Consider the following 23,084-nt stretch of genomic DNA (forward strand, 5'->3'; position numbering starts at 1 on the left):
TTGACCACTGCACTGACCCATGGATCAAATCCAGATCACCCCCCCAGTTTAAAGTGTTAAACAGCTGGTTTAAATGGTAGCTTTAGCCATACCTGGTAATAGTTGGCTAGTTTGAGGGGTTAATTCATCACATCTGGATGAAATGGGGATGGCGAGTTGCCAGAGGCTCTCATAATGCATATTATAATATGCAATATTTAATTCTCCTCACATTTCCATAGCTTGATCTCTAGATTTATAGAAATATAACCAAATGTATAAGTCATTATGTCAGTCAAAACATTCAGACAGGTTCCTTTATTCTTCACTAGAAATTATTATTTTAGTGTAAATATTTCAAAAATGGCTAATTTGCATATTGCTGCACGCCTATTTAATTCTGCTTCATATTAACACCTGCATTAATTAGAGATGAGATGTGCTTCCTACAGTCATGAAATAACAATGAACTGTATTTTTTATTTTAGGTATGCACATGCACTTCTAGTCTACATTTCTAGGCACTGAATTGCTATTTATATGAAAAGGTGAATCATGGAAATGAGGTTTTAACAAGTGCATTTAACCTTTGCCCCCAGGTCGGATGGCTTTGATAAGGTTTTAAAGGCTTGGTGGTGTTGGTTTTCACTGCTATCAGAGTTTCGGAGGAACCCTGGCAGGAACTTTGTCCCGTTGCTGCTATTGTTTGGGGAAACTCTTGTGTTTGACGGGTTTCAGCTCAGTCTGATCTTGACGCAGACAGAAAGAGGAAGAGATTAACCTTCAAATCTGTCAAGAATGGATGCTGTCGGGTCTTCATGTTATTGATCTTCTACAGGCGAAGAGCAGAGTAGGTTGAGAACATCCTGTCTGTAGCGATCAGCTCAGGAATGAATGAAGTTGCCGCTGGAGGTCTGGATGTGGGCGTCTGAGGCCGTGTTTGATCCGACTGGCTCATAGACTACAGGTTTGGGGGCGTTAAAACTGGCTCGGATGCTGGCCGTGGCCCTGACAAATGGATCCAGTCAGATTCAGAGCTGAAGAAAGCGGGTTCACACCTTTGATGTTTGTAGCTAATCTCATAAACCCCTCCCAGGGTTGAATTTCAGCCATTGAAGTTTCACTATTCTGGTCGTTTTGACACATCTGGATGCTTTTGACACATTTTGTTTGTTACGTAAATGGTTAAACTTGTGCATATTGAATGTCTGAATCACATTAGGGTAAACTATCACCTGACAGATTGAATTTGGCTTTAGGCTGTTGAACATAATGGACAGCATTAACGTTTTCCTTTCTCTCTTTCCTCTAGGAATCAAAACGGTGAAACAACATGGCAGATCTTGACAAGTAAGTGCTTGTTTGTCTATTAAAGAGCTTTTAATTTTAGGCTCGTCAGTAATGGTTTGATCACGTATCACCGTTTGACAGATTAAATCTCTTTATGGCTGTTGCTCGTGCATTAAATGGCACATAAACGCCCGTCTCGGCTGATTCTTGGTTATCCCTCACATGACCAGTGTGCGGTCCTAGCCTCTCTCCTCCCAGTGAGAGACACTGGGGTCAGCAACACGTCCTCTGTGTGGCATCCCAAGCATCTATGCAATGCCAAACACGTGTTTGCAACTCTTCACTCACTCGCGATAGCTGCAATACACCTGTTGTTCACCACAGGAACTTCCTGTCTCGAGCGCAGTGTGTGTGATAGTGTTTCGCACGCACCTGTTTATTTATTTCAGCTGAAATGACAACTGGATGGGCTCTGCGATTCAGGCCTAACTTTTAACGCTGTACATAAAAGCTTGAATGCATTTTTTTTCCTCTCGTTTAACTTTAAAGAAGATCCTCATATTACCGCTGTTGTGAACTTCTGTTGTTTCTTGAAGTAGAGACCAGGGGCCTGTACCATGATGGTAGTTTTACAAACTCAAGGTTACAGGATTAGTTTTGAGTTGACAAAACCAAACCAATCTATTTGGGCTTTGTCTGTCCCATGATGCTGATCATCAGCTTTCTCTGTCAACTCAGGCTTTGATCCGGAGTTTAGCTGTGACATCAGCAGTGAACAACCAATCACATGCTGTGGATCAGTAAAACTGAGGTTCACTTCTCGCGAGAGAAGCAGCAAGATTAATTTCTCTCTTCTGTAGAATATTACATGATTGAAAAATATTAAGAATTTTAAAAAATTTACACAGCAAGAAGAGCTGTCAATAAAAGAGTACAACTTAAAGAAAATATTCACTACGTCAATGCAAGTAAGTTATGAAGTTAGTTTAGTTGATATATAGAGAATTGAGTAATGTAGAAATTCTTATAGCTTTATTTATTGATTTTAAAGCTTATTTGTATGACCTTTTGTATAGGCCATTTATATTAATTTCAACTAAGTGCCTATTAATGATTGATTAACTAAAATGATACATGTGTAATTGAATACGGTATAATAATTACATAAATGATATCTAAATCATTCAAAATTATTATTATAAATAAGCATTGTTAAAAGCCAGACACTTTAGTCTTTAATAGCCATTTTCTATGTAGTGACCTTTTAATTTGGAGTAGAAACAGGGGGAGTGACTTTATAGCAGTAGAGGTGTGTCACTTTGCTCAAAGCTGATTGGTCCAATTTCAGTTTGATCTCTTATCCAGAACATAACCTGCCCTGGAGCAGGTTAGGCGTGGAGCGTAAGTTACTATGGAGATGAACACTGCTAAAAGCCAAACCACTTTAATGGTACCTAAAACCCAGGATTAGCACAAACTAAGCTTAAACATATCTGGCTAGCCAGCTAAACTGGCTTCATGGTATAGGCCCCAGGAGAACTTGGATAGGTTTTTCAGCAGGATTCTTTATTGAGAAAAAAGTGCTGTCTTTCCGCTAAAGCCAGTTGAACATTGTATTTTATATACATTTCAAGGGGAGGGATTATACAGCAGGGGAGGAGACATTCAAACAAAGGAATGCATATGTTGTGTAGGTAAAGGACACACCCCAAACATTCCTGTCTCATCAGCCGTAATTCAATCATCATAACAGTGTCATTCAAATGCATAGATGCTAATCCAATCACTCAGGCAGTATTTCTCTAAACTTGTCATGGCAAATAGTCAGGAAGTTCATAAAGACAAAATACTTAATGTCTCAACCACATACACAGCCTGACGTAATCTCCTTAGAATTTCCTCAAGTTTACTTCAAAATGTAAAACACAAATATAGATAATGTTTTCAGTTATATTCTATTACATTGGGACCTAGATATAACAATGTATAAATTTGTAATCTAACACCGCTTTTAAAAGATCTCTAATGAGATTCTATGGGATGATTTTAGACTCAAAATGATTAATGCACACACAATTATCCATGAACTTGATAAATGTAGCAGACATGTTTTACTATCCACAAACAAATGCTGCAAAATACAGAATGTGCAGTGATTTGTACAAATAGAGACATAGTTTTGAATACAAAACTTCGATTTTGTATTAATGCAAGTCAGAATTTGTGCGTGCAATGAGTGAGATGTGCATTTGTGGATCCGGTAACATGCATGCATTCATTGACTTGTTTGTGAGTCGATCCTATTTGATTAATTTGGATTTTGAGACTTTCATTTTGCCGGTTTGGCATTGCACAGCTGTCTAAGAGAACCTGCTGCCACTAGATGGCAGTATTCTACCAAAATAGACACGGCACCATGAGCGTTATTCTGCCTATAAGACGCTTTGTGTCCTCGTTATAAAGACGAGGAAAACGCCTAACAGTAGGCTTGCATTAAAAAGGTATAACGCATGGGCTACTTTGTATAGGCAAGCAGATTAAATCAGGTAATCAACAAAACATTGTTCATTACATATTTCTCCCATATAAAACCATTATAAAATGCTTAATATAGTGCATGTTCAATAAAGTGTATAGCCTACTTTAAATGTAACTCGTCATTTTTGAGTCTAAAATCATCCCATAAAAGTCATGTTAACCTTGGTTGAAGCAAATGCAAGCACAATATTATCAGTTAGTTGGGTAAATTTTTCTGCTAGAACAAGTTTTCATACTTGAATGTTCAAAAAAACATTTATACCATATTTGACATTGTTGCAGCTCCTCTCGTCCCAGTTTAGTTCCTGTTTCTATGAATCCCCGCCTTCTGAAGAGCGCAGTCTAATCTGATTGGTTAACTGCTTCGAGTGTGTTTGGGAAATGTCCCGCCCTTACCATAAAACAATTGAGTTTCAACACTCAACCAGGCCCCACCCATTTATTTTGCATTTGCCTTGGGCGAGAATTATTTAAATGAGGAATATTGTGACGTGTTTGTTCCCGGAAGAAAACTCAAGACTACAATGGCGGCGTTTCAGGGAGTTCAGAAACACTGACACTGATATAGAGAAGACTTTGCAGACCGTTTTCATGCTCATACCACAACATTACAAACTGAAGAAAGGTGAACATCAAGCAATAATAGGACCTCTTTAATGTGTATTTGCAGTAAAGACCAAACTGAAATGGACCCAGCAGATATGGAGGATGTTGAAGAGGTGGAGGAAGAGGAGACTGGGGAAGACAACAGTAAAGGTATGACCTTTGAGTCTTTAATGCATGTTTTTTCTCCTCTTCATTTCCTGTGCAAACTAAAGGTCGACTAATATCAATGATCAATTACAAGAGCATACTAGAAAAGGAACGTTTGTAAATTCTGATTAAAAAAATGCCTGAGAACCAATTAATCGGTGACAGTGTTCAGAATCAGTTAATTAATATTTCATAATTATTAAAAATGGCTGTTTCATCACTACTAATATATGAAATGTATAATTTGCAGGAAATGGAAAGTAGAAACTATTTTTAAATGTGATTTTTAATGGCGCTGTGTATTTTTTAGTTGTGCCCTCACACGAACACTATACTATAGGGGTGGGACAAAAAAATTGATATGCCGATTTTATCGCGATCTTTCCGGCCGCGAGACGTTATCGATGCTCTGGCTCCAAGTATCGATATTTTTAAAAACTGAATATTTAAATTAATGTCTACATTGTGGCTGGTTAACGCTTTGGCTTACCGGAGTGGCAGTACCCCCAGACTTCCTGTGGTGGCGGCGTGGCGCTTCCCAGATTGCAGATGATCAGATGAACGGAACAGTGAAGAAGAAATACGAGCGCAATGGCTGGCCGACAAAAAAAAATCACAAATGCACCCGCGTCTTTTAAATCAAAAGTTTGGGTCCATTTTGGATTTTGTAGTGACGATACAAAAAAAGATCACTAAAGACTATGTAATCGGCAAGAACTGTCTCGGAAAAATAAAATACAATGGCAACACAGCCAACATGCATTCCCACCTCGTGCGCCATCAGTGAATCAGCCTACGCTGGATGACATTTGTATGGCAAAGCTACCTTTTTTGATAGAACTGCTTGTGCTTGGTTTGTTACCACAGTTATCTGTGTACTATGGTGTGCTTCCTTAGCGATGAAGTTTAACATTCGCGGCTATCTTTTCTTCAACTCCTCGGGATCCATCTCGACAACTGCAGTGCAGGCAGATCGCTCGCGCGGTTGTGATTCTCCTGGGAGAGCGCGCGCCGCGCGGCCACAAATAAACTGATATGGATTTGAAATTATTTTATCAACTTGAAATAGGCATATTTTTGTAGATCTGTTCCTAAAAATATGCATATGTTTTAGGAACACATCTACAATATACATGCGCATATATATATATATATATATATATATATATTCGTTTGCACGTGACTGTTTAAAACCCGTGTTTCTCCCTTGTCCTACCCGACCTGCACCCGTATCCGACACAGTAGGATGTTTTTCATCCGTGCAGGACCGTGACAGTGTACATGTTTAAAAGACATGTTTATTATTATACCGCTTGGTACTCAAATGTGACCACATTTTATTATATAAGGTTTTATACTGGGTGTGGTTTTGTACATTTTTAGTAATGTGTGCATTTTGCAATTTCTAAATATGAAATGTTGCTGCTATGAATAAGTTAGTGATGTGACCTTTCTTTATTATAAATCATTTAGTCACAGAAACTATTCTCTCATGGCTGTTTGATAGCTTTATATGCACTTACTGTACTTTAATGCTATTTAAAAAAAGATGAAGTTTTAATAAATTAAATACATGATTATATGACTTTTTTGATGCTTTTTTTTCCATTTACAAAATTATATCGTGGGTGATTTTCTTGCAATATATCGTCTGTCACAGAATCGCTGGTATCGTGATATATCGTTATCGTGGGCAAAATATCGTGATATTATCGTATCGTGTGTTGACCTGTGATTCCCACCCCTACTCTACTATGCTTGCGCTTTAGATGTGTATACATTTTCGCTTGCTCTTGTTTCTTTTCTGCATAACCATTTCAAAGTTTATTTAAGAGCAGAGAAACAATTGGAGGATTATAGTATCCTCCACTGCTGGGGTGTGACTGTTCACAAAGGAATTAAAAATGGTGGCCACTGATGTTTACTGATAACCAATTGCTCCACAAAGCCACTATCTGTGCTGATTAAATCAGTAAAAACAATATACTGGTGTTACTGGCATTCGAAAGGGCAGGTTGACTGGTCCACTTTGGGCATTTGCATTACAAATCATCACAACCAGACCAGGTTTGAGTGTCACATGTCACAGGGATGTCTGATTCTTGAAAGCATAAAGCAATTATGTAACGATCAAATACAGTGGGATTGTTTTGCAAAAGTAGGTACAAGAGGAGCGTATTTTAAGGGCGTTTTCACACCTACCTTGTTTGGTCTGGATTTTCGGACTTTTCAGTTTGGTCCGAATCAAAATTACAGGTGTGAAACCTCCCCCGAACCACGGTCCGGACCAAACAGACGAAATTTGGTCTGACGAAAAGGTCGTCTCGGTCCGGATCAAACTGAACAAAGGTTCGGTTCGTTTCTAGAGTGAAAGCATTTCCTGTATGTTTCGGACTTTCAGACCATTTACAGGAAGTTCCTGTTTATGTTTAAATATTATAATGTTATTTTTAAATTCAATCTAGGCTACATTGATTATGAAAAGTGAAAAGATGCGCAATATGTCAGAAGACAGAAAGTCAGAAATGATTTTGAACGAAGTTTTGTATGATTTTGCTTAGAAAGTTTTTCTTTAGTGTGAATTTCGTTTTGTATAAATTGTATCTTAATTTTAATTAACGTTTCATCAGATAATTGCCTGGATTTAATAAATAAGAAGCAAATAGTCTATAGCAGACAATAATCACGGGAGCGATCACATGCTTTACACATGAACTGGAGCGCGTCTCAAATAAACTGAAACTCAGCAGCTACTCGTCTCACAAACATGAGAAATATGTGAATATAAAGCTTGGAATGTCCACTTTTAAACGTAACACAAAAAAATAGTCAAGCAATGCGCACTGTTCAATAGTGGCAACGATATGCGTCCGTTCATTCACTCTTGTCAAAGACGCCGACGTCAGACGCACGTCCGTTTACGAACCAATCAATGTCCAGATGCCGCCCACATAGATGATGACGAGTGGACGCAAGTGTGTAAAGTTCTTTAGTGCGCTCGCATAATTGCAATGTGAAAACTAACCGAATGTATAAAATGTATCAAAACATAAACTTCGGTTCGGACCTTGGTGTGGACTTTCAGGTGTCAAAACGCCCAAAAGCAACTCAAATTTCTTCAACAGATTTGCTAAAATGAATCGTTTCCCAAACACTTTTAGTGTGTTTGTTTTTCTTCACTTGTCTTCTGTGGAGGAAAACGAAATGCGTCTGTCATGGATTCTTAGGAAGAGACTGTGTGTACGTTTGCACTGGCTCTTTTTTGTATTGGGTAACATGATATCAATCAGTAACCTCAGTGACCTTAGCCGTGTTTAGCTGCTGGACCGAGCCGTCGTGTATTAGCACAGCTGAAAGCGTGTTTAATAGGAAATAATACGGGCATTAGATGTGCGCCCGCTCTCTAAAGATTGCTGACCTCGCCTGTGTTTGCCACTTTATTTTTGGGATGAAAAGAGCATCTTTTTTTTTGACTCTTGTTGTAAAGGTGGCCTAGTTCTGAGAGTTGTTGATTGGATTATATAGGTATCGCACGCCACCCCTGGTCATTGTTTGTTTGTTCCTACTGTAACAGTTGCGTTTGTTCTCTCTGATTTTAGCACGTCAGCTGACGATGCAGATGATGCAGAACCCCCAGATTCTTGCGGCGCTGCAGGAGCGATTGGACGGACTCGTGGGATCTCCCTCAGGGTACATGGAGAGGTATGTGTGAACACACCCACACACATACGCACAACTTCAAATAGCTCCCTTGTTTCTCATTGGCTGCCTCTGATTTCCCCACTTTGCTAACACAGACTGTATTAAATGTTTCTAATTTTGGGCATATCCTCTTCCTGCTATCTTGCGTCAGGGTTGGAAATCAATGAGGGCTTGACATGCCATCAAAATCACACAAAAAAATGCCACATTCTAGATATGGCGGCTAAAAATGCCCATGTATTGGTTCATGTTTTTCTTTATAGATTTCCTCAGCTCAATTGCAAATGTAATGTTTGAGTCGACGTATAAAATTAATAAGAAGTTGAGGGATATTTTATAATATTTTAGACAATATTAGGGGCTTTCACACCAGATTAACACTTTCATAGTTCCTATAACTATTGGCAGATGTACCTGTTTTTCGGTGTGTTCGCATTGCAGGTACTGTGAGTGATTTTAGTTATAGGAACGCCTTTTTGAGGGACTAAATTGGCTCATTCAAGCGTAGTGTAACGCAGGACAATGGGAACTACCAGTGACGTAAGTGCACGTTGATTGGCCAAACGCATACCATACGAAACAACGCCACCCACCATTTTTAAAAAGCTGTGCAAGCACACAGTTTACTTACTCCTTGAACATGAAAAATTGTGATGAGACCAATGTTCCCTCTAAGCTGCGCGCATGAGAGAATAAAATGCCGCGCAGATGCAAAATAAGGGAAGAAATCCATTTGATTGTAGTTTAATTGAGAAATAATTTCAGTGCTCTGTTCAACCGCTATAGAGTTAGTATCGCTATCGTGTTAGAACCGGTGAATGCGGTTTACAGGTTTCATCGAGAGAATTGTCACGTGTGAAGCTCGCAGCAGTGAGTGTGTTTGCGGTCCAAATCTCAATATGAGAGGCAATGAGAAACGCAAAGACTTGAAATAAAACCCCATCATGTTTTAAAGAAGAGTGGCTTGATTAAGTGGTGGAAATAACGGATGATGGACACAGCACGGTAACAAAACAGACATTTACAGTTACACACCCCATAAGTGTAGCGTGCAAACTCTAAACACCAAAGTAACACATCAGTTTAAATAGATCTGTGTGTGGTTTGGGTTTCTGGGATGTTTAGATAAGAGTTCACGTTCCCTTGAAAATATTTAGCTATTAGATCTGTTTTTTGTTTTTGTTTTTAATAAAATACCTACTTTTTATAACAAATTGAAGCATTTAAACTGATATAAAATACTATCAGTTTAAATACTTCAATTGGTTTGTATATTATATTATAGGCTGTTATAATATATTGTAGGCTAAGCCTAATAAAGAATTGATCTCACAAGGGGATTGTTTAGGGATCCTTGCCATTTTAAAAAAACGGATATAGAAAATCTTGGATATTCATAAGAAATAAACATTTAAGTTTGATTAATTAATGCTGCCTGTTGCCAATAAAAACAATCTCAGTGTAACTGTTTATATCATATAAACTGTTTAATTTAACTGTTTTGGGGTTAGTATTTATTGGCAATATAAAAAAAAATCTGTCATATTAAAATGTGCTAAATTTAGTGACTTCTGAAGGGTTAAATAAAATAGAAATGCACATTCAAGTTAAAACTCATAACTGCATGATGAAACCACTTTTTGTGTGTTTATGTATGCTGTACAGGTCTGGTATAAAGAATGTTTATAAAGAAAATCTGTGCAAGCACACAGTTAAATCATACTTAAAAAAAAATTGTGATGAGACCAATGTTCCCATCACACAGAAAAGGTGCAGAAAGCTAAAGTAAACGGCATTTACCTGTTGTAGGGCTGCACAATTAATAAAATCTTTTAATCGTGATTACTATTACAGATGCTACAATTATGTAACCGTTCAAAGGTGCAATTACAAAAAAAAGGTCCACATTATTGTGCTGTTTTTTTTTTTTCTCTTTCTGCAGGTTATCTTGGGTTTTTCTTCCATTGTTTTAGTATAACATTATAATAGCATGCATATTTAAAAAAAAAAACATGGCATGAAGTCGCTTCAAACAATTGCATAACGCTTTTCAAAACATCATTCAGTGACAATTATGCTTTGTCATAATCTTGTAGACCTAACCTGTCACCATTTGTCTGTGCTGTTGTTCGTTTCTCAGCCTCGATGATATATAGCACTGCAAGTTGTTTCGATTGTTGTTGTTTTTGCTCTTTCAGTCGCAAAACTTACATGATTACACTCCATCTCCGTGATCAGAGCTGTGTTTTTGTTGTGTCGTGGTTTCGTGATAATGGTGTCCTTCATCCTACAGTTGTTGTCAGCCAACTTGCATCACTTCAGAATTCCTGCTGGCCAGGAAAATAGCCCTTAGGGAATATTTAGTTATCGGTGGGGCCATGGTACAGATGGCTAGTATAACTGGCTTCCTATAACTACCTGCTGTGAAAGCACCTAATGTCTTTTTTTTTTTTTTTTTTGCAAACAAATCCACAGCAGAACTATTTCACGTCTCCAAAGAGCAAACCGTGGAGTTTCATTATTCAATGTATCCGGTTGATTTTGATATGACTGGGAAACATACCTGTAGTGTCTTACTATTCTAGTTGAATTTCAATAAATGTAAGAATTTGTCATAAAAGATGACCCATGACAGTGTAAAAATATCCCCTATAAAGGTTAAAAAAATCTATTTAAGCGGACCGGTATTGCATCATTGAGAAGTTCATTTTTCTGAGTCATTCATGAATCACCAGCAGTGTCATTTGCCCCTTATGACCGCATGTTTTTGTTGTCTGCGCAGTTTACCAAAGGTGGTGAAGAGACGTGTTAATGCCCTCAAGAACCTCCAGGTCAAATGCGCCCACATCGAAGCTAAGTTCTATGAAGAAGTCCACGAACTGGAGCGAAAATACGCCGCTTTGTATCAGCCTCTCTTTGACAAGGTGAGACATTTTCTGCTTTCCGTTCGTCCAGAATGAGTAACATTGGTTTTATTCTTGTAAAAGGTGTAGTTTAAGAAGAAACGACTTGCTGTTGTGTGCTAGAAGACAGCACAGTACGTTAAAGCAGTTATATTGACCTGCTGCCTCAGCGTTTCCAACTGCAGCAAACACCAAAGTGTTCTCCAGTGCTGAGATCCTGTGGTCAATCAAGGACACCAGAGACAAACGGCCAGCCAAAGAGATGTCTCGCAGAAAATTAAACCTGAGCTGTAGCTGTTTATCCTCTCTCATAGCACTTTCTCTCTCCCAGTGGAGTTGTGATGTCTGAGAGGCTCAATTAAAAGTCAGGATCCTTCTAGATATTAATGCCTGAGAACATGGCTTTAGTTGCATAAACTATTTAAATCTTGCAGTTAGGGCTGAACGATTGCATTTGCGATATGATAAAACACAAAGGCTGTGATTTTACACTCTGGTCATGTGTAGGTTTGGGTACTATTCACATTTTAAATGTTTCTGTATTTTAGGGATGTTTACCTCAATAACTGTAAAGAAAGTAATTTCTAGAAGTTTTGTGACATTGTCTTGGTCGCTGTCTGTCTTTTTTGTATTAGGGTTGGGTACCGAACTCCTGTAGTTTTAAGGGCACTGACCGAATTACGTCGGTACTACCGAGTAACGTTTCACATTAAATCATTCGGTACCAAATTTCAGTATCTGAGAACGCATCTGGTGGTTATAGACTAGTGTCTGTGAATATTAAACTGCAAAAAGACTATTTAAATATGAATCCTTCGTGTCTGCAAATGAATGCCGTAGACATGTGGTTTACAGTCTGAGTTTACCCCACACACACTCTCGTACGTGTGACGGTCGCATGTTTCAATCTCTGCCGTCTCTTATAAGGACATGAACGCACGAATGTCATCTCCAGAGCCATTGAGAGTCACTTTGAGTATTTTACGGTTTCATTTGAGAAAAAAATACCGTCATGTCATAAACACACAAACTCAAAGGTCTTCACGGCAACCCGTCAAAATAAAAGTTCGGCCTAACTTGACAAATGCATAACTGTTGTACAGCAGAATTTAGATGCGTCTCGACGTAATAATAATACTAACACTAATGTAATAATAATAAATGATCACCATAACTTAATTTTGTAAGTTTTAAATTGCACGTTTTCTTTTATTTTTTATTTTAATCATATGAAGCTCAGTTGTGCAGCACTTAGTTTGACAAAAAAGATAAATTAAATGTCTTCATTTGATTACCAGAAAATATATAACATAATTTGTTGAAAATCTTTTCATAGAAATGAAATTAAAAAGAGAGAAAAAAATTGTTGTTTTTATGAATTAAAATAAGTAGCTAGTAGCCTTACTATTTACTAGTAAATATTACAGTAAACAAACATCACCGATAATGGCAGACAGCGACCAGGGTAGGTGTGGCATAATGTCAATAACACTTCTAGAAATGACTTGCAGGTTCTTTAGTTATTGATGTAAACATCCCTAAAGTATCGAATTTCAGGTACCGGTTAAAATATGAACGTATCCAACCCTACTTTGTATACTGTAATATTTACAAGTACAAAGTAAGCTACTTTATTGAATTCATAATAGCAATCAACATTCGACATTTCCCCCTTCCCCTGAATTACTGCTGGGTGTGAATTGTGCTTTAAAAAAAACACCACCTCTTCTTTGACCTGCGTGTGCCGCACATGCAGCTGAGTGGTCAGTAAAATTTAGCCTTAATAATCCACTGTATTTTCAGGTTATTTATATTGACAATGTGCAGTAAAATACCTATAAAATCATTTAGTTTAGGTAAAACCAGGACAAAGCAAGTTGTTAGCTAGCTACTAATTTTATTCAGTTGTAGGCTATGTGATAGAAAATGAGACTATTAGTTAAAATAAACTTTTTAATGCTACTTTTTAATTTTGATATGATTATATACCAAACTTATCAGGTCTAAAGAACTGTTGGTCAAACTATACAATGAATTCTTGCTTGTATTTGTTGAATAATGAAGCTAAAGAGCGTATAAAAATAATCGCGTATTAAATCGCAATTAGATTATTTTCCAAAAGCGTTCAGCCCTACTTACAGTACAAATATCGGCATACATTTGCACTTTATTCTGGACCACTGGACTGTCATTTTAGAATCATATGCTATTATACATGCACACATTATATTTTGTTTTAGTTGACCATAATTAGACCTAAATATTCTGTAAATTAACAGTTTAATGGAAGTTTTGACTTCTAAAAATGCATTTGAACGTTTGTCTTTAGCGGAGTGATATCGTGAGAGCGTCATACGAACCCACAGATGAGGAGTGCGAGTGGAAACAAGATGAAGAGGAAGAGCTGACAGTAAGTAAGCAGGTACAGGTGATCCATACCTGCATGCTCTTCAAATGCCACATCGTTGATGTCATCCTTGTATAATGATTTATGCGGTCATAACTTGACTCGGTCTGGCTCTTTGCCTTTATCAGGAGGAAATGAAGGAAAAGGCCAAAGTGGAGGAAGAGAAGAAAGATGAAGAAAAGGAAGACCCTAAAGGAATCCCAGAGTTCTGGCTCACAGTTTTCAAGAACGTCGACCTTCTCAGTGAAATGTTGCAGGTAGGGAGAGAACGGCCAACCGTGGGATCACTAGGGAGTGGTTGTGACCGTAGACCGAGTTTAAAAGCAGGTCGTGCAACATGGGTATTTACAGCGGGCGGTTTCTTTTTGGGAAATGTAGGTCTGGTCCTTGCTGCCATCTAGTGATATGAGTGCACCTCGCAGCTTTTTTAGATAATTAAACGGGCATCATGAAACAGCAGTTCTATATATAAATTTCTCTCAGGATTAATTTAATTATTTACAGTTTTATTAGAACATGACACTCGGGCTAGTTAATCAGGGTTATTAGAGTTGATGTTAACTAAAATGTACATTTATGCATTTGGCAGATGCTTTTATCCAAAGCGACTTGCATTGCATTCAACATACACATTTTTGTCAGTTCTTGCTTTCCCTGGCAATCGAACCCATGACCTTGACGTTGCTAGCGCCACACTCTATTGTTTGAGCTACAGGAAAGCAATTTAATTAAATTCAAATAATTTAATAAACCCATTTTATTTCAGGCAATTAGCAAAGCAACATTCTCATTCTTTTGTAATTAAAATTGTAAAAAAAATAAAATGATTTTGTTTTTTAATAGCATCCAAAATAAGTTTTACATATGTGAGTACTGTGTATAATTATAATTATGTATATGTAAATACACACATGCATGTATATATACATTTAAGATAAATGTTATATTTATATGTACATTTATATAGAAGATAAATTGTATAAATGTGTAAATACAGTATATAAATGCAAATATTTCTTAAATATGGAGTGTGCACGCATCCACACACGTACATGCATGCATAAACGCATTTATAATTTATAATCGATTGTTCAGAACTAGAATAAAATCAATCAACAAGCAAATGCAACAAAATTACTAAATCTATAACTAAAATTAAAATGATAGTGGAAAATGAAAAAATAACATTCAAAATATTAAACTAAAATAGAATCTGTTCTAAAAGAATACTGTGGTTAATGTCACTTGCATTCATTATTTGCTTTAATAAAAAAATGCACCTAATAATGAAAATTAAGTGGTTATTTTTTCCCCTGTCCAGGAACACGATGAACCAATCCTCAAGCACTTACAAGACATTAAAGTCAAATTCTCTGACGCCGGCCAGCCAATGGTGAGCCTGATAGTCGTTGTCTTCTGTGTGACGTCTTGCACTCACAGTTCACTCACTGATTTGTGTTTGGTCTCTCTTTTTAGAGTTTCACATTAGAGTTCCACTTCGAGGCCAATGATTTCTTCACAAACACAGTCCTGACAAAGACCTACAAAATGAGGTCTGAGCCGGATGAGTCCGATCCCTTCTCATTCGACGGGCCAGAGATCATGGGCTGCACAGGGTACGGCTCAACCTTTGACTTTTACTCCATTGAAATGCCAGTGAGAGTGTGGAGACTGAATATCTGTGTTTTCAGATGCACGATCGACTGGACTAAGGGCAAGAACGTCACACTGAAAACAATTAAGAAGAAACAGAAACATAAGGGACGTGGAACAGTTAGGACGGTCACCAAGACGGTCCCCAATGATTCATTCTTCAACTTTTTCTCACCACCTGAAGGTAGAAAATCCTTAACTAGATGGCTTTTTTTTTTTATATACACATGTGAACATTGTATTAGTTAATCAGAGAATAGTATTTACTGATAATGACATGGTCTAAACATTTTTTTTCTTTTTAGTTCCAGAAACTGGTGATCTGGTGAGTATTTTTTTTTTTTCTCTCTTTCTTTCTAGCCATGAATTTCATTGACATTTTGTATCCTTATTCTAAATTTGGGTACACTCTTACAACAAAAAGGCTCTTTATTGGCATTGATGGTTCCATGTAGGGGTCTGCGATATCATAATTGTTGTTTTAACGATGTGCGATCTGACATTTTTAGAGTATCCCTCACACACACACACACCCAGAGAGTGCATGCATACACTACGTGATGTAGTCTTGTGTTGGTGCACACTTTCACTGTGTGATTTTGGTCTATTTATATAAATTAATATTTAATGAAAATCACACAAAGAGTGCGGTTTTCTCCAGGTATCAGCATAACGCATATTGATTTTATACAAGTTTACTAAACAATTTTATATTAAGTGACTTTATCTTAGATCAAGATGAGGTTTATTTTAGACACCATATTGCCTGTTTTTTTTCTGGCCAACAAAAATAGTTAAAATAGGCCAATGTCTCTGAGTAGCACACAGGTATAAATCAGCAATCGGTTGAATCTCAATCACTCGCTCATTAACGTTGACTTGCCGCCACCTACTGGCGGTTTTAATTTCACATTTTAAAGTATCTTTTCACGTTTTAAATAATTTCAAATATAAATTCTCAACATTTTATGTTTAAAACATAAAATATTATGCTTTTGTAACTTCAGGGTTATTTATTTGTCACCTCTGAGCATTAAACACAAAATGCAGCTTCTGTTTCCTCTCAATTGCAAAGATGAATTTTGTTCATACTTATTTAATATGATTGGTTATAGCCCTATTGTGTCTATTATAATATTTGATTTACATTGATTAAATTGACAAAATATGATGCATGCATACAATTAGGTTATATTTTAAATTATGATTTATTGGAAAATATGATTGTCACTGCTGTGAACTGACCAACACACTGAATATGAATATCAAAAACTTTAGGACCATGCCAGTCCTAAACCTGCCAAACGTACCAGCACAATAACACAGCAAAATATTGTTAAAGTCCTAAAAAAAAATATCGAGATATAATTTGTCAATATCGCAAACCCCTAGTTCCATGAAGAATTTAACGTCCATGGAATCTGTTAACTGAAATGATTCTTCTATAGCATGCATGTTGAATAATTTGATATTTTGGCAAGTAACCATGAACTCTCTAGGTTCTAGATCAGTGTCTGATGGTTTGTTTTCACTGTGTGTTTAGGACGAGGACTCGGAGGCCGTGTTAGCAGCAGACTTTGAGATTGGTCACTTCATCCGCGAGCGTATTGTTCCCAGGGCGGTGCTGTACTTCACTGGGGAGGCCATCGAAGACGACGACGATGACGTGAGTGAATGACACGCATCCTTTGTCATGAAGCGAGATGCTTTATTTCCAAACATCTGACCTCTGTGTTTCTGTTGCGTTTGCCAGTATGATGAGGAGGGAGAGGAAGCCGACGATGAGGTTAGTTTTCATTGGTTTGTCTGTTTTTATCGTCTTAACTCCCTCGCCTGTTTGTAAACTCTGTTTGTGATTTGCAGGAGGGTGAAGAGGAGGCCGATGAGGAAAACGATCCAGACTATGAGCCCAAGGTAAGAGTCCAGATGTCCATCAGTGCTCCTCAAGGCAGATACTGAGATCTCAACATACAGAATACATGCTGTCACCTCCACTCATGCATCTCCGCCTGTCAAATGCTAATTCTCCTGGCAAAAAATCATATTGTTACTGTCTTTGGTACATTCAAATCCAATTGAAAACACTTAATCGTTCTCTTGCCGAGTAGGTGAATGACTGCAGTGTTGGCGTCATCTGTGTGAACATCGGTTTGGCTGTTAACCTTAACACTGATTTATAAATACTACAGTGCAGCTCTTAAACTGTTGAATATACGCTGCCCTACAAGGGCCATTTGCACAGAATCTGAGCATGGTTGAGTACTTGCTTCAGGATGGGATGATTTTCCTCTGGCATTGCTGAAATGCATTACAATATTTGCTAAATTGTAATATTGCTTGCTTAATTTTTAAATGCTTGAAGTCTCGTGCACACCGGGAAGATTATCGCCAGCGTTTTTCGATGCGCCTTTGTTCATACCAAAGCGATTTTCACTGGCGAAGTGCCTAGTGAACATGCAAATTCACTCCCTGACAGTAGATGCCACTTTTGATTTGATTGCCGATCAAATAGGATTCGATGTAAACTCACTTTGATCTGCAGTTCCTCTCTATAACTCCCTCTCATTGAGATTTGTATTCGCTGTGGCATTTGTCATAAAGTTCTTTGTGTTCAGACACCAAAGAGACCAGCAGCTCCACATTCATCTTGCCTCGTTGCATCTTTGTCTACTTCCTCTTCGTCGTCTTCTTTGGTATTAATGTGTGCGTGTCAACCATTTTGTGCTTGAGCACCACCAAGTCGTGTTTTACTGTAACTTAAGCAGCTCCAGGCATGTTGGAAAAAAGCACCAATCTCATTGGTCGGACGGTTTTTAACGCGGCATGTCAAACCAAAAAAGGTGTTTTTAAAAAGAAATTACGCTTTTACGCCTGGTGTTTTGCGTGTCGGATGTGCAGTCACATGGTGTTAAATGTTGATGATAATCATCCTGGTGTGAACAAGCCTTTACTCTGAAATACTTAAAGGTGCAGTGTTTAAAGTTTAGTGGCATCTAGTGGTGAGGTTGAGAATTACAATCACCCACCCCTACCCCTCCCTTTCAAAGCACATAGAGAAGCTACGGTGGCCGACACAGGACAAAAATGTCGTCGGAGAGAGCTTGCATAGTGATTAGGGCTCTGTAGAGCAGTTTGTCCATTTAGGGCTACTGTAGAAACATGACGGGGCAAAATGGCGACTTAACTGTAAGGGGACCTGTGATAGAATGAGCCATTTCTATCTTCATACAAAGGTAATAAAGACACAACGATTCATTATGTAAGGTCTTCATACACCACTGAAAACAGTTATGTATATTAACTTGCATTTCTGTCAATAGATCCTCATAAATACTACACACTGCACCTTTAAGTATTAAGCCATGTTGCGATTTTTCTTAATTGTTCAGCCGAATCGCTGTTCTGGATGAGATTGAAGCATCACTGCACGTTTATCTTCTCGGCATCGGAGGCGTTTTTCACAAACTTCTCTCAGCATGTCCAAGTTCTGCCCATGCATCGTATCTTTTTCTCAAAGCATGCACTTGACTAATCAAACATCAATGTAGAGTCAATCAGAGTAGGAAAATATTGACTTCTGTAAGCGACGGCATAATTAACATGTTAACTTTTCAAGCACTTTGGCACCTTGTGAGTTCCTCTCTAAATTTCTCCTCACTAGGTATAAGTGATGTCTGTAGTAACCCTGCCCTGGTAGGTAACGCTCCTGAATCAGTGTGTCCCTCCCTGACCCTCCTGTTGCGTTTTGAATCCCTTCCCATCATTCCACACTAATCACTAACACTCTCGGCTCAGTTGTTGTGCTTGTTTTCCCACTCTTTAACCATCGTGAGTTGGCATTAGCATCTGTATTGTTTCTGTATGTTGAAGCATCCGGTTTGCTCTCCGAATTAAACCCTGATTTAACTTATTGTCTGCTGGAGTCTTTTCACGCTGAGGGTGGAAAAGATTGTCTGTACTCGTTCCGTCATGCCATTGGTGGAGCCCAGTGTCAGTCATTGCTGTGCCATCCTTAGGGCCCTATAAAATGTTAAATTTCTGCCAAAAACTCCCCCAACACACTTTTTTCTGTTTTATTTAGCTTTCCTATTTTTAATTCTGTTCCATTAAAATTTTTATGGATTTTGTTTGAATGGTTTCATTCAATTTTAATATTTTCTAGATTAATTAACAATTAATTTTTAAATTAATTTATCAAATGCATGAAAAATTGAAACTTATATTAATTGCCAATTTAATGAATATTTTATAATGCAATCAAATAAAATTAACAGACTCCACAGCAGAGGTTTACTGTAAAAATTAAAACGTTGATTAATATTTTTCCTCCAGTAAATTCTGGTGTACAATATTAATGTATTTGCTATCCTTAGGGCCTTATGAAATGTTATTTTTTTTTGTCCGCAAAAATGTTCCCCGTTTTAATTCTAATTTCTAATTAATTATTTTTCTATTTTTATTTATTTAATTCTGTTCCATATACATTTTTCTGGATTTTGTTATAATTATTAATTTTATTAAACCATCAAAGAACACGTCTAATCAAAGAAACTTAAGACCCCCCCCCAGAAATTGTTGAATATTGTCAATTTTAATATTTCTAGATTTATCAAAAACATGAAGATATAAAATATTGCCATTTGAATTAATTTTTTATAATGCAATCAAATAAAAATAACACTGCATATCAGAGGTTTACTGTAAAAATTAAAATATGGAGGAAAATGTAATATTCCTTAAATTATTATTACTTTGAGAAATACATTAACTGCCATCCTTTGGGCTCTTTGAAATGTTTTATTTTTTTGCACAAATGTTCCCCGTTTTTATTTCTAATTTCCATTTATTTTTTTCTATTTTGATTAACTTCTGTACTTTTTTTTCAGGATTTTGTTTTAATGGTTTAATTCAGTTTTAAATAATCAAAAAGCATGTCTAATCCAGATACAATTTAAAATAGAAACTTATGATTTTTTCCTTCTATTTTTATTTAATTCTGTTCCATTTAAAATTTTTCTGGATTGTTTTAATTATTAAAATTGAATTAAACCATCAAAAAACATGTCTAGTCAAAATTCAAAATAGGAACTTTTTTTTTTCTTCTTTCCCCAGAAATTGTCGATTTTAATAATTCTAGATTTAACACAAATTTATCAAAAACATGAAGATCTAAAACATTGCCAATTTAATTAATATTTTATAATGCAATCAAATAAAAATAACAACTGCACATCAGAGGTTTACTGTAAAAATGTATTTAATATTCCTTAAAATATTATTACAGTACATTCTGGTGTACATTAATATATTCGCTATCCCTATGAAATGTTTTATTTTTGCCAATTTTCCCTGTTTTAATTGCTTCTGGATTCTTTTTTTTTTCTACATTTAATTCGGTTCGATTTAATTTCTGGATTTCGTTTTAATAGTTTAATTCAGTTAAGTACGTCTAATCAAGATATAATTTAATATGAGAATTTCTATTTTCTTTTCAAATAGGAACTTATGACCCGAAAAATAGTTGATTTTAATAACACAAATGTATCAAATACATGAAGATATAAAACAAACTAATATTTAAAAATACGTTCACACTTCACATCAGAGGTTTACTAGAAAAAAACGTGTTCCGTAAATGAATTATTCCTCAAAGTACTGGTAAACAATAATGTATTCACACAATGCGGTCGTCATGAAGATCTGAATTTGTGTGGCATGATGATAGTTTTATCAAGTGAAATGATAAAACGCTTGTGAATTTATTCAATCCGTGTAAATCCTAGAGCCCTCCGTCCCTCAGTGTGTGGCCGTGTGATTGGCTGAGTTGAATTGAAATGTGAAATGCGAGAAGTAACCCGTCCTCCTTCTCTTGGTGCTTTCCAGAAGGATGCCAACCCCCCAGAGGAGTGCAAACAGCAGTGATGGCGGCGCCAGCCTCCTTCAGGATCCCCCCCTACACTGTAACGGCTTCAAACAAACATAGTTACTTAACGCCTTACAATGTTTTGTATTTTTCTTGGTAGAAATAATTGAAGAATAAATAAAAGGGTTTCAAGATTTTTGTTACAAAAAAAAGAAAAAAAAACAACTCCCATTGGGAGCCGTTGCTCATGACGCATAGTATTTTACTAGACCGGTTTCTTTTCGTTTTCCTTTTTCTCTCTCTCTCTGTATAAATGGTTAGAATGCAGAAAAAATCCCTCAAAGCATGACACTCGTTTCTTCACTGCTAAACTAGTTGGGTTCTCGTGAAGTCTTTTGTATTGCTCTTAGACAACAGCTGTGGAAAGACTGTCCCGTTTACAGGAAAAGTGATTTGAGCAACCAAAGCGGCGCCACAGGGTGGCACGAAGGTGCTCGTTCATTCAGTTTAAACCCCTCTGTGTAATCCGGCTTAATCAGTTCTCCGTTAAAACATTCCACCGTTCCCGCTATAGTTGCGAAACTGTGTGTTTTCCGTCAGTGGTGACTGATGTACATTCCACATTCGTCCTCCAGTCGACGCTGCATGACCGTCGTTTTTTTTCTTCTTTCCTCTCCAAGAGCACTTTGTACTTTTCGTCATGTATTGGTAGCGTCTCTTTCCAACGTCGATTAGACCACGCGCTTAACGTTACGCTGGCTTGCCGTTATTCAGGTGGGTTCTCTGCTCCATGCATCTCTCCAGAATGCACTTACTATGATCCCCGACCTCATTGGAGGATTAGACTTTGAATGCGAGAACCTGATTGGAGGAGCCAGTTTCTGGTTTGTTTCCGAGCTCGGCCCTGAGTGATGTTTGTTGAGTAGTCTGTGGTGAAACTCCACCCTCTGTTTGGCAGGCCTATCACTGTGAAGGGTTGTGATCGAGTGTGTGTGTGTCTGTTTGTGTGTGTGACTGTGTGTGTGCACTCAGAGGAAGGTCTTCGACGTCTCCTCTCACTCGTAGCGCAGCCCAGCAGGTCTGAAGCAGATAGAGCAATATTTTCACTCAGAAACCCCAAACGCCGCACACGTCTAGCGCAGGACGTCCGGCTGGTCGATTAGCAGCAGGGGGTCTTTCTGGTTCCCCTCAGCAGCTGTTGTCAAAGCAAAATGCCATGCTACAAAATACTAATGTACTCAATAACTGTACGTGGATGTATATTCATGAAAAATAAATTGGTAAAATGTGCACGCCTTGGTCTATCTGGTTTTATTTTAATATTCTCACCTGTATTGTCATTTTAGACAATGTTATGATGGTGTAATCCTTTATGGACTCCACTAGGTGGCAGCGTTGACTTTAAATTATCAATGATCAATTTTCACTTTATTTTAATGTACAATCATTTAAGTAATCAAAATCGTATTACTTATCAAACTATAAGTGACATGTAAGCAATAAACCCTTTTCACTTATCATAATACAGTTTTTCATATTCCATATCTCACTTGATGGTTAAAAAAAAACGTAATCGAGGAGTTATTGCAGGGGAACTTTTTCCTTTATCTCTTTTTTTTATAGATTGAATATGCTTGTTCATTTGATTTAGACATTACAAAATGTTAAAATATTTAAAGTAGGCATTTCTCACAGCTTTATTAGCACATTGTAATTAAATATTAACATGATCTTTTCATGTTTAATCTGATATTTCAAATTTTTAATGTTTGCATGTTTACATAACATTGTATTTGAATATTTATACAGATATTCGTTTATTTAATAGATATGTGAATGCTATTTGTCACATTTTAGGCATTTTTATGATGCGTCTCTTCCTAAATGTTGGTGTTAAATTTACATGAAACAAATTTAGATTATGAATTTTGCAAATGTTGCATATAAATAACAATACACCATATTTAAAGGATTAGTTACTTTTAAATAAACTTTT

The 23,084-nt window shown here is 37.0% G+C and overlaps 1 protein-coding gene across 5 annotated transcripts in view; it reads left to right on the forward strand.

Annotated features, from left to right (window-relative positions):
- The window catches only part of nap1l1 (nucleosome assembly protein 1-like 1), a 23,266-nt gene extending 888 nt beyond the window's left edge, over positions 1-22,378 (forward strand). Inside the window, exons 2-16 of one of the 5 annotated variants that reach the window (XM_079817852.1) lie at positions 1,292-1,329; positions 4,478-4,563; positions 8,160-8,262; positions 11,045-11,186; positions 13,495-13,575; positions 13,701-13,829; positions 14,894-14,965; positions 15,049-15,188; positions 15,264-15,409; positions 15,531-15,550; positions 16,769-16,891; positions 16,979-17,011; positions 17,089-17,139; positions 18,887-18,918; positions 21,109-22,378. In XM_079817852.1, coding sequence (XP_079673978.1) covers positions 1,313-1,329; positions 4,478-4,563; positions 8,160-8,262; positions 11,045-11,186; positions 13,495-13,575; positions 13,701-13,829; positions 14,894-14,965; positions 15,049-15,188; positions 15,264-15,409; positions 15,531-15,550; positions 16,769-16,891; positions 16,979-17,011; positions 17,089-17,139; positions 18,887-18,892 — 1,149 coding nt within the window. In that variant the 5' untranslated portion in view covers positions 1,292-1,312 and the 3' untranslated portion in view covers positions 18,893-18,918; positions 21,109-22,378. Of the gene's footprint in view, positions 1-1,291; positions 1,330-4,477; positions 4,564-8,159; positions 8,263-11,044; positions 11,187-13,494; positions 13,588-13,700; positions 13,830-14,893; positions 14,966-15,048; positions 15,189-15,263; positions 15,410-15,530; positions 15,551-16,768; positions 16,892-16,978; positions 17,012-17,088; positions 17,140-18,886; positions 18,919-21,108 lie in introns of all 5 variants that reach the window. The other 4 variants (XM_079817850.1, XM_079817851.1, XM_079817849.1 and 1 more) reach the window with 4 other exon arrangements.
- Positions 22,379-23,084: the final 706 nt, after the last annotated feature.

Source organism: Gobio gobio (genome assembly GCF_949357685.1).
Source record: "Gobio gobio genome assembly, chromosome: 5".
Taxonomy (NCBI): domain Eukaryota; kingdom Metazoa; phylum Chordata; class Actinopteri; order Cypriniformes; family Gobionidae; genus Gobio; species Gobio gobio.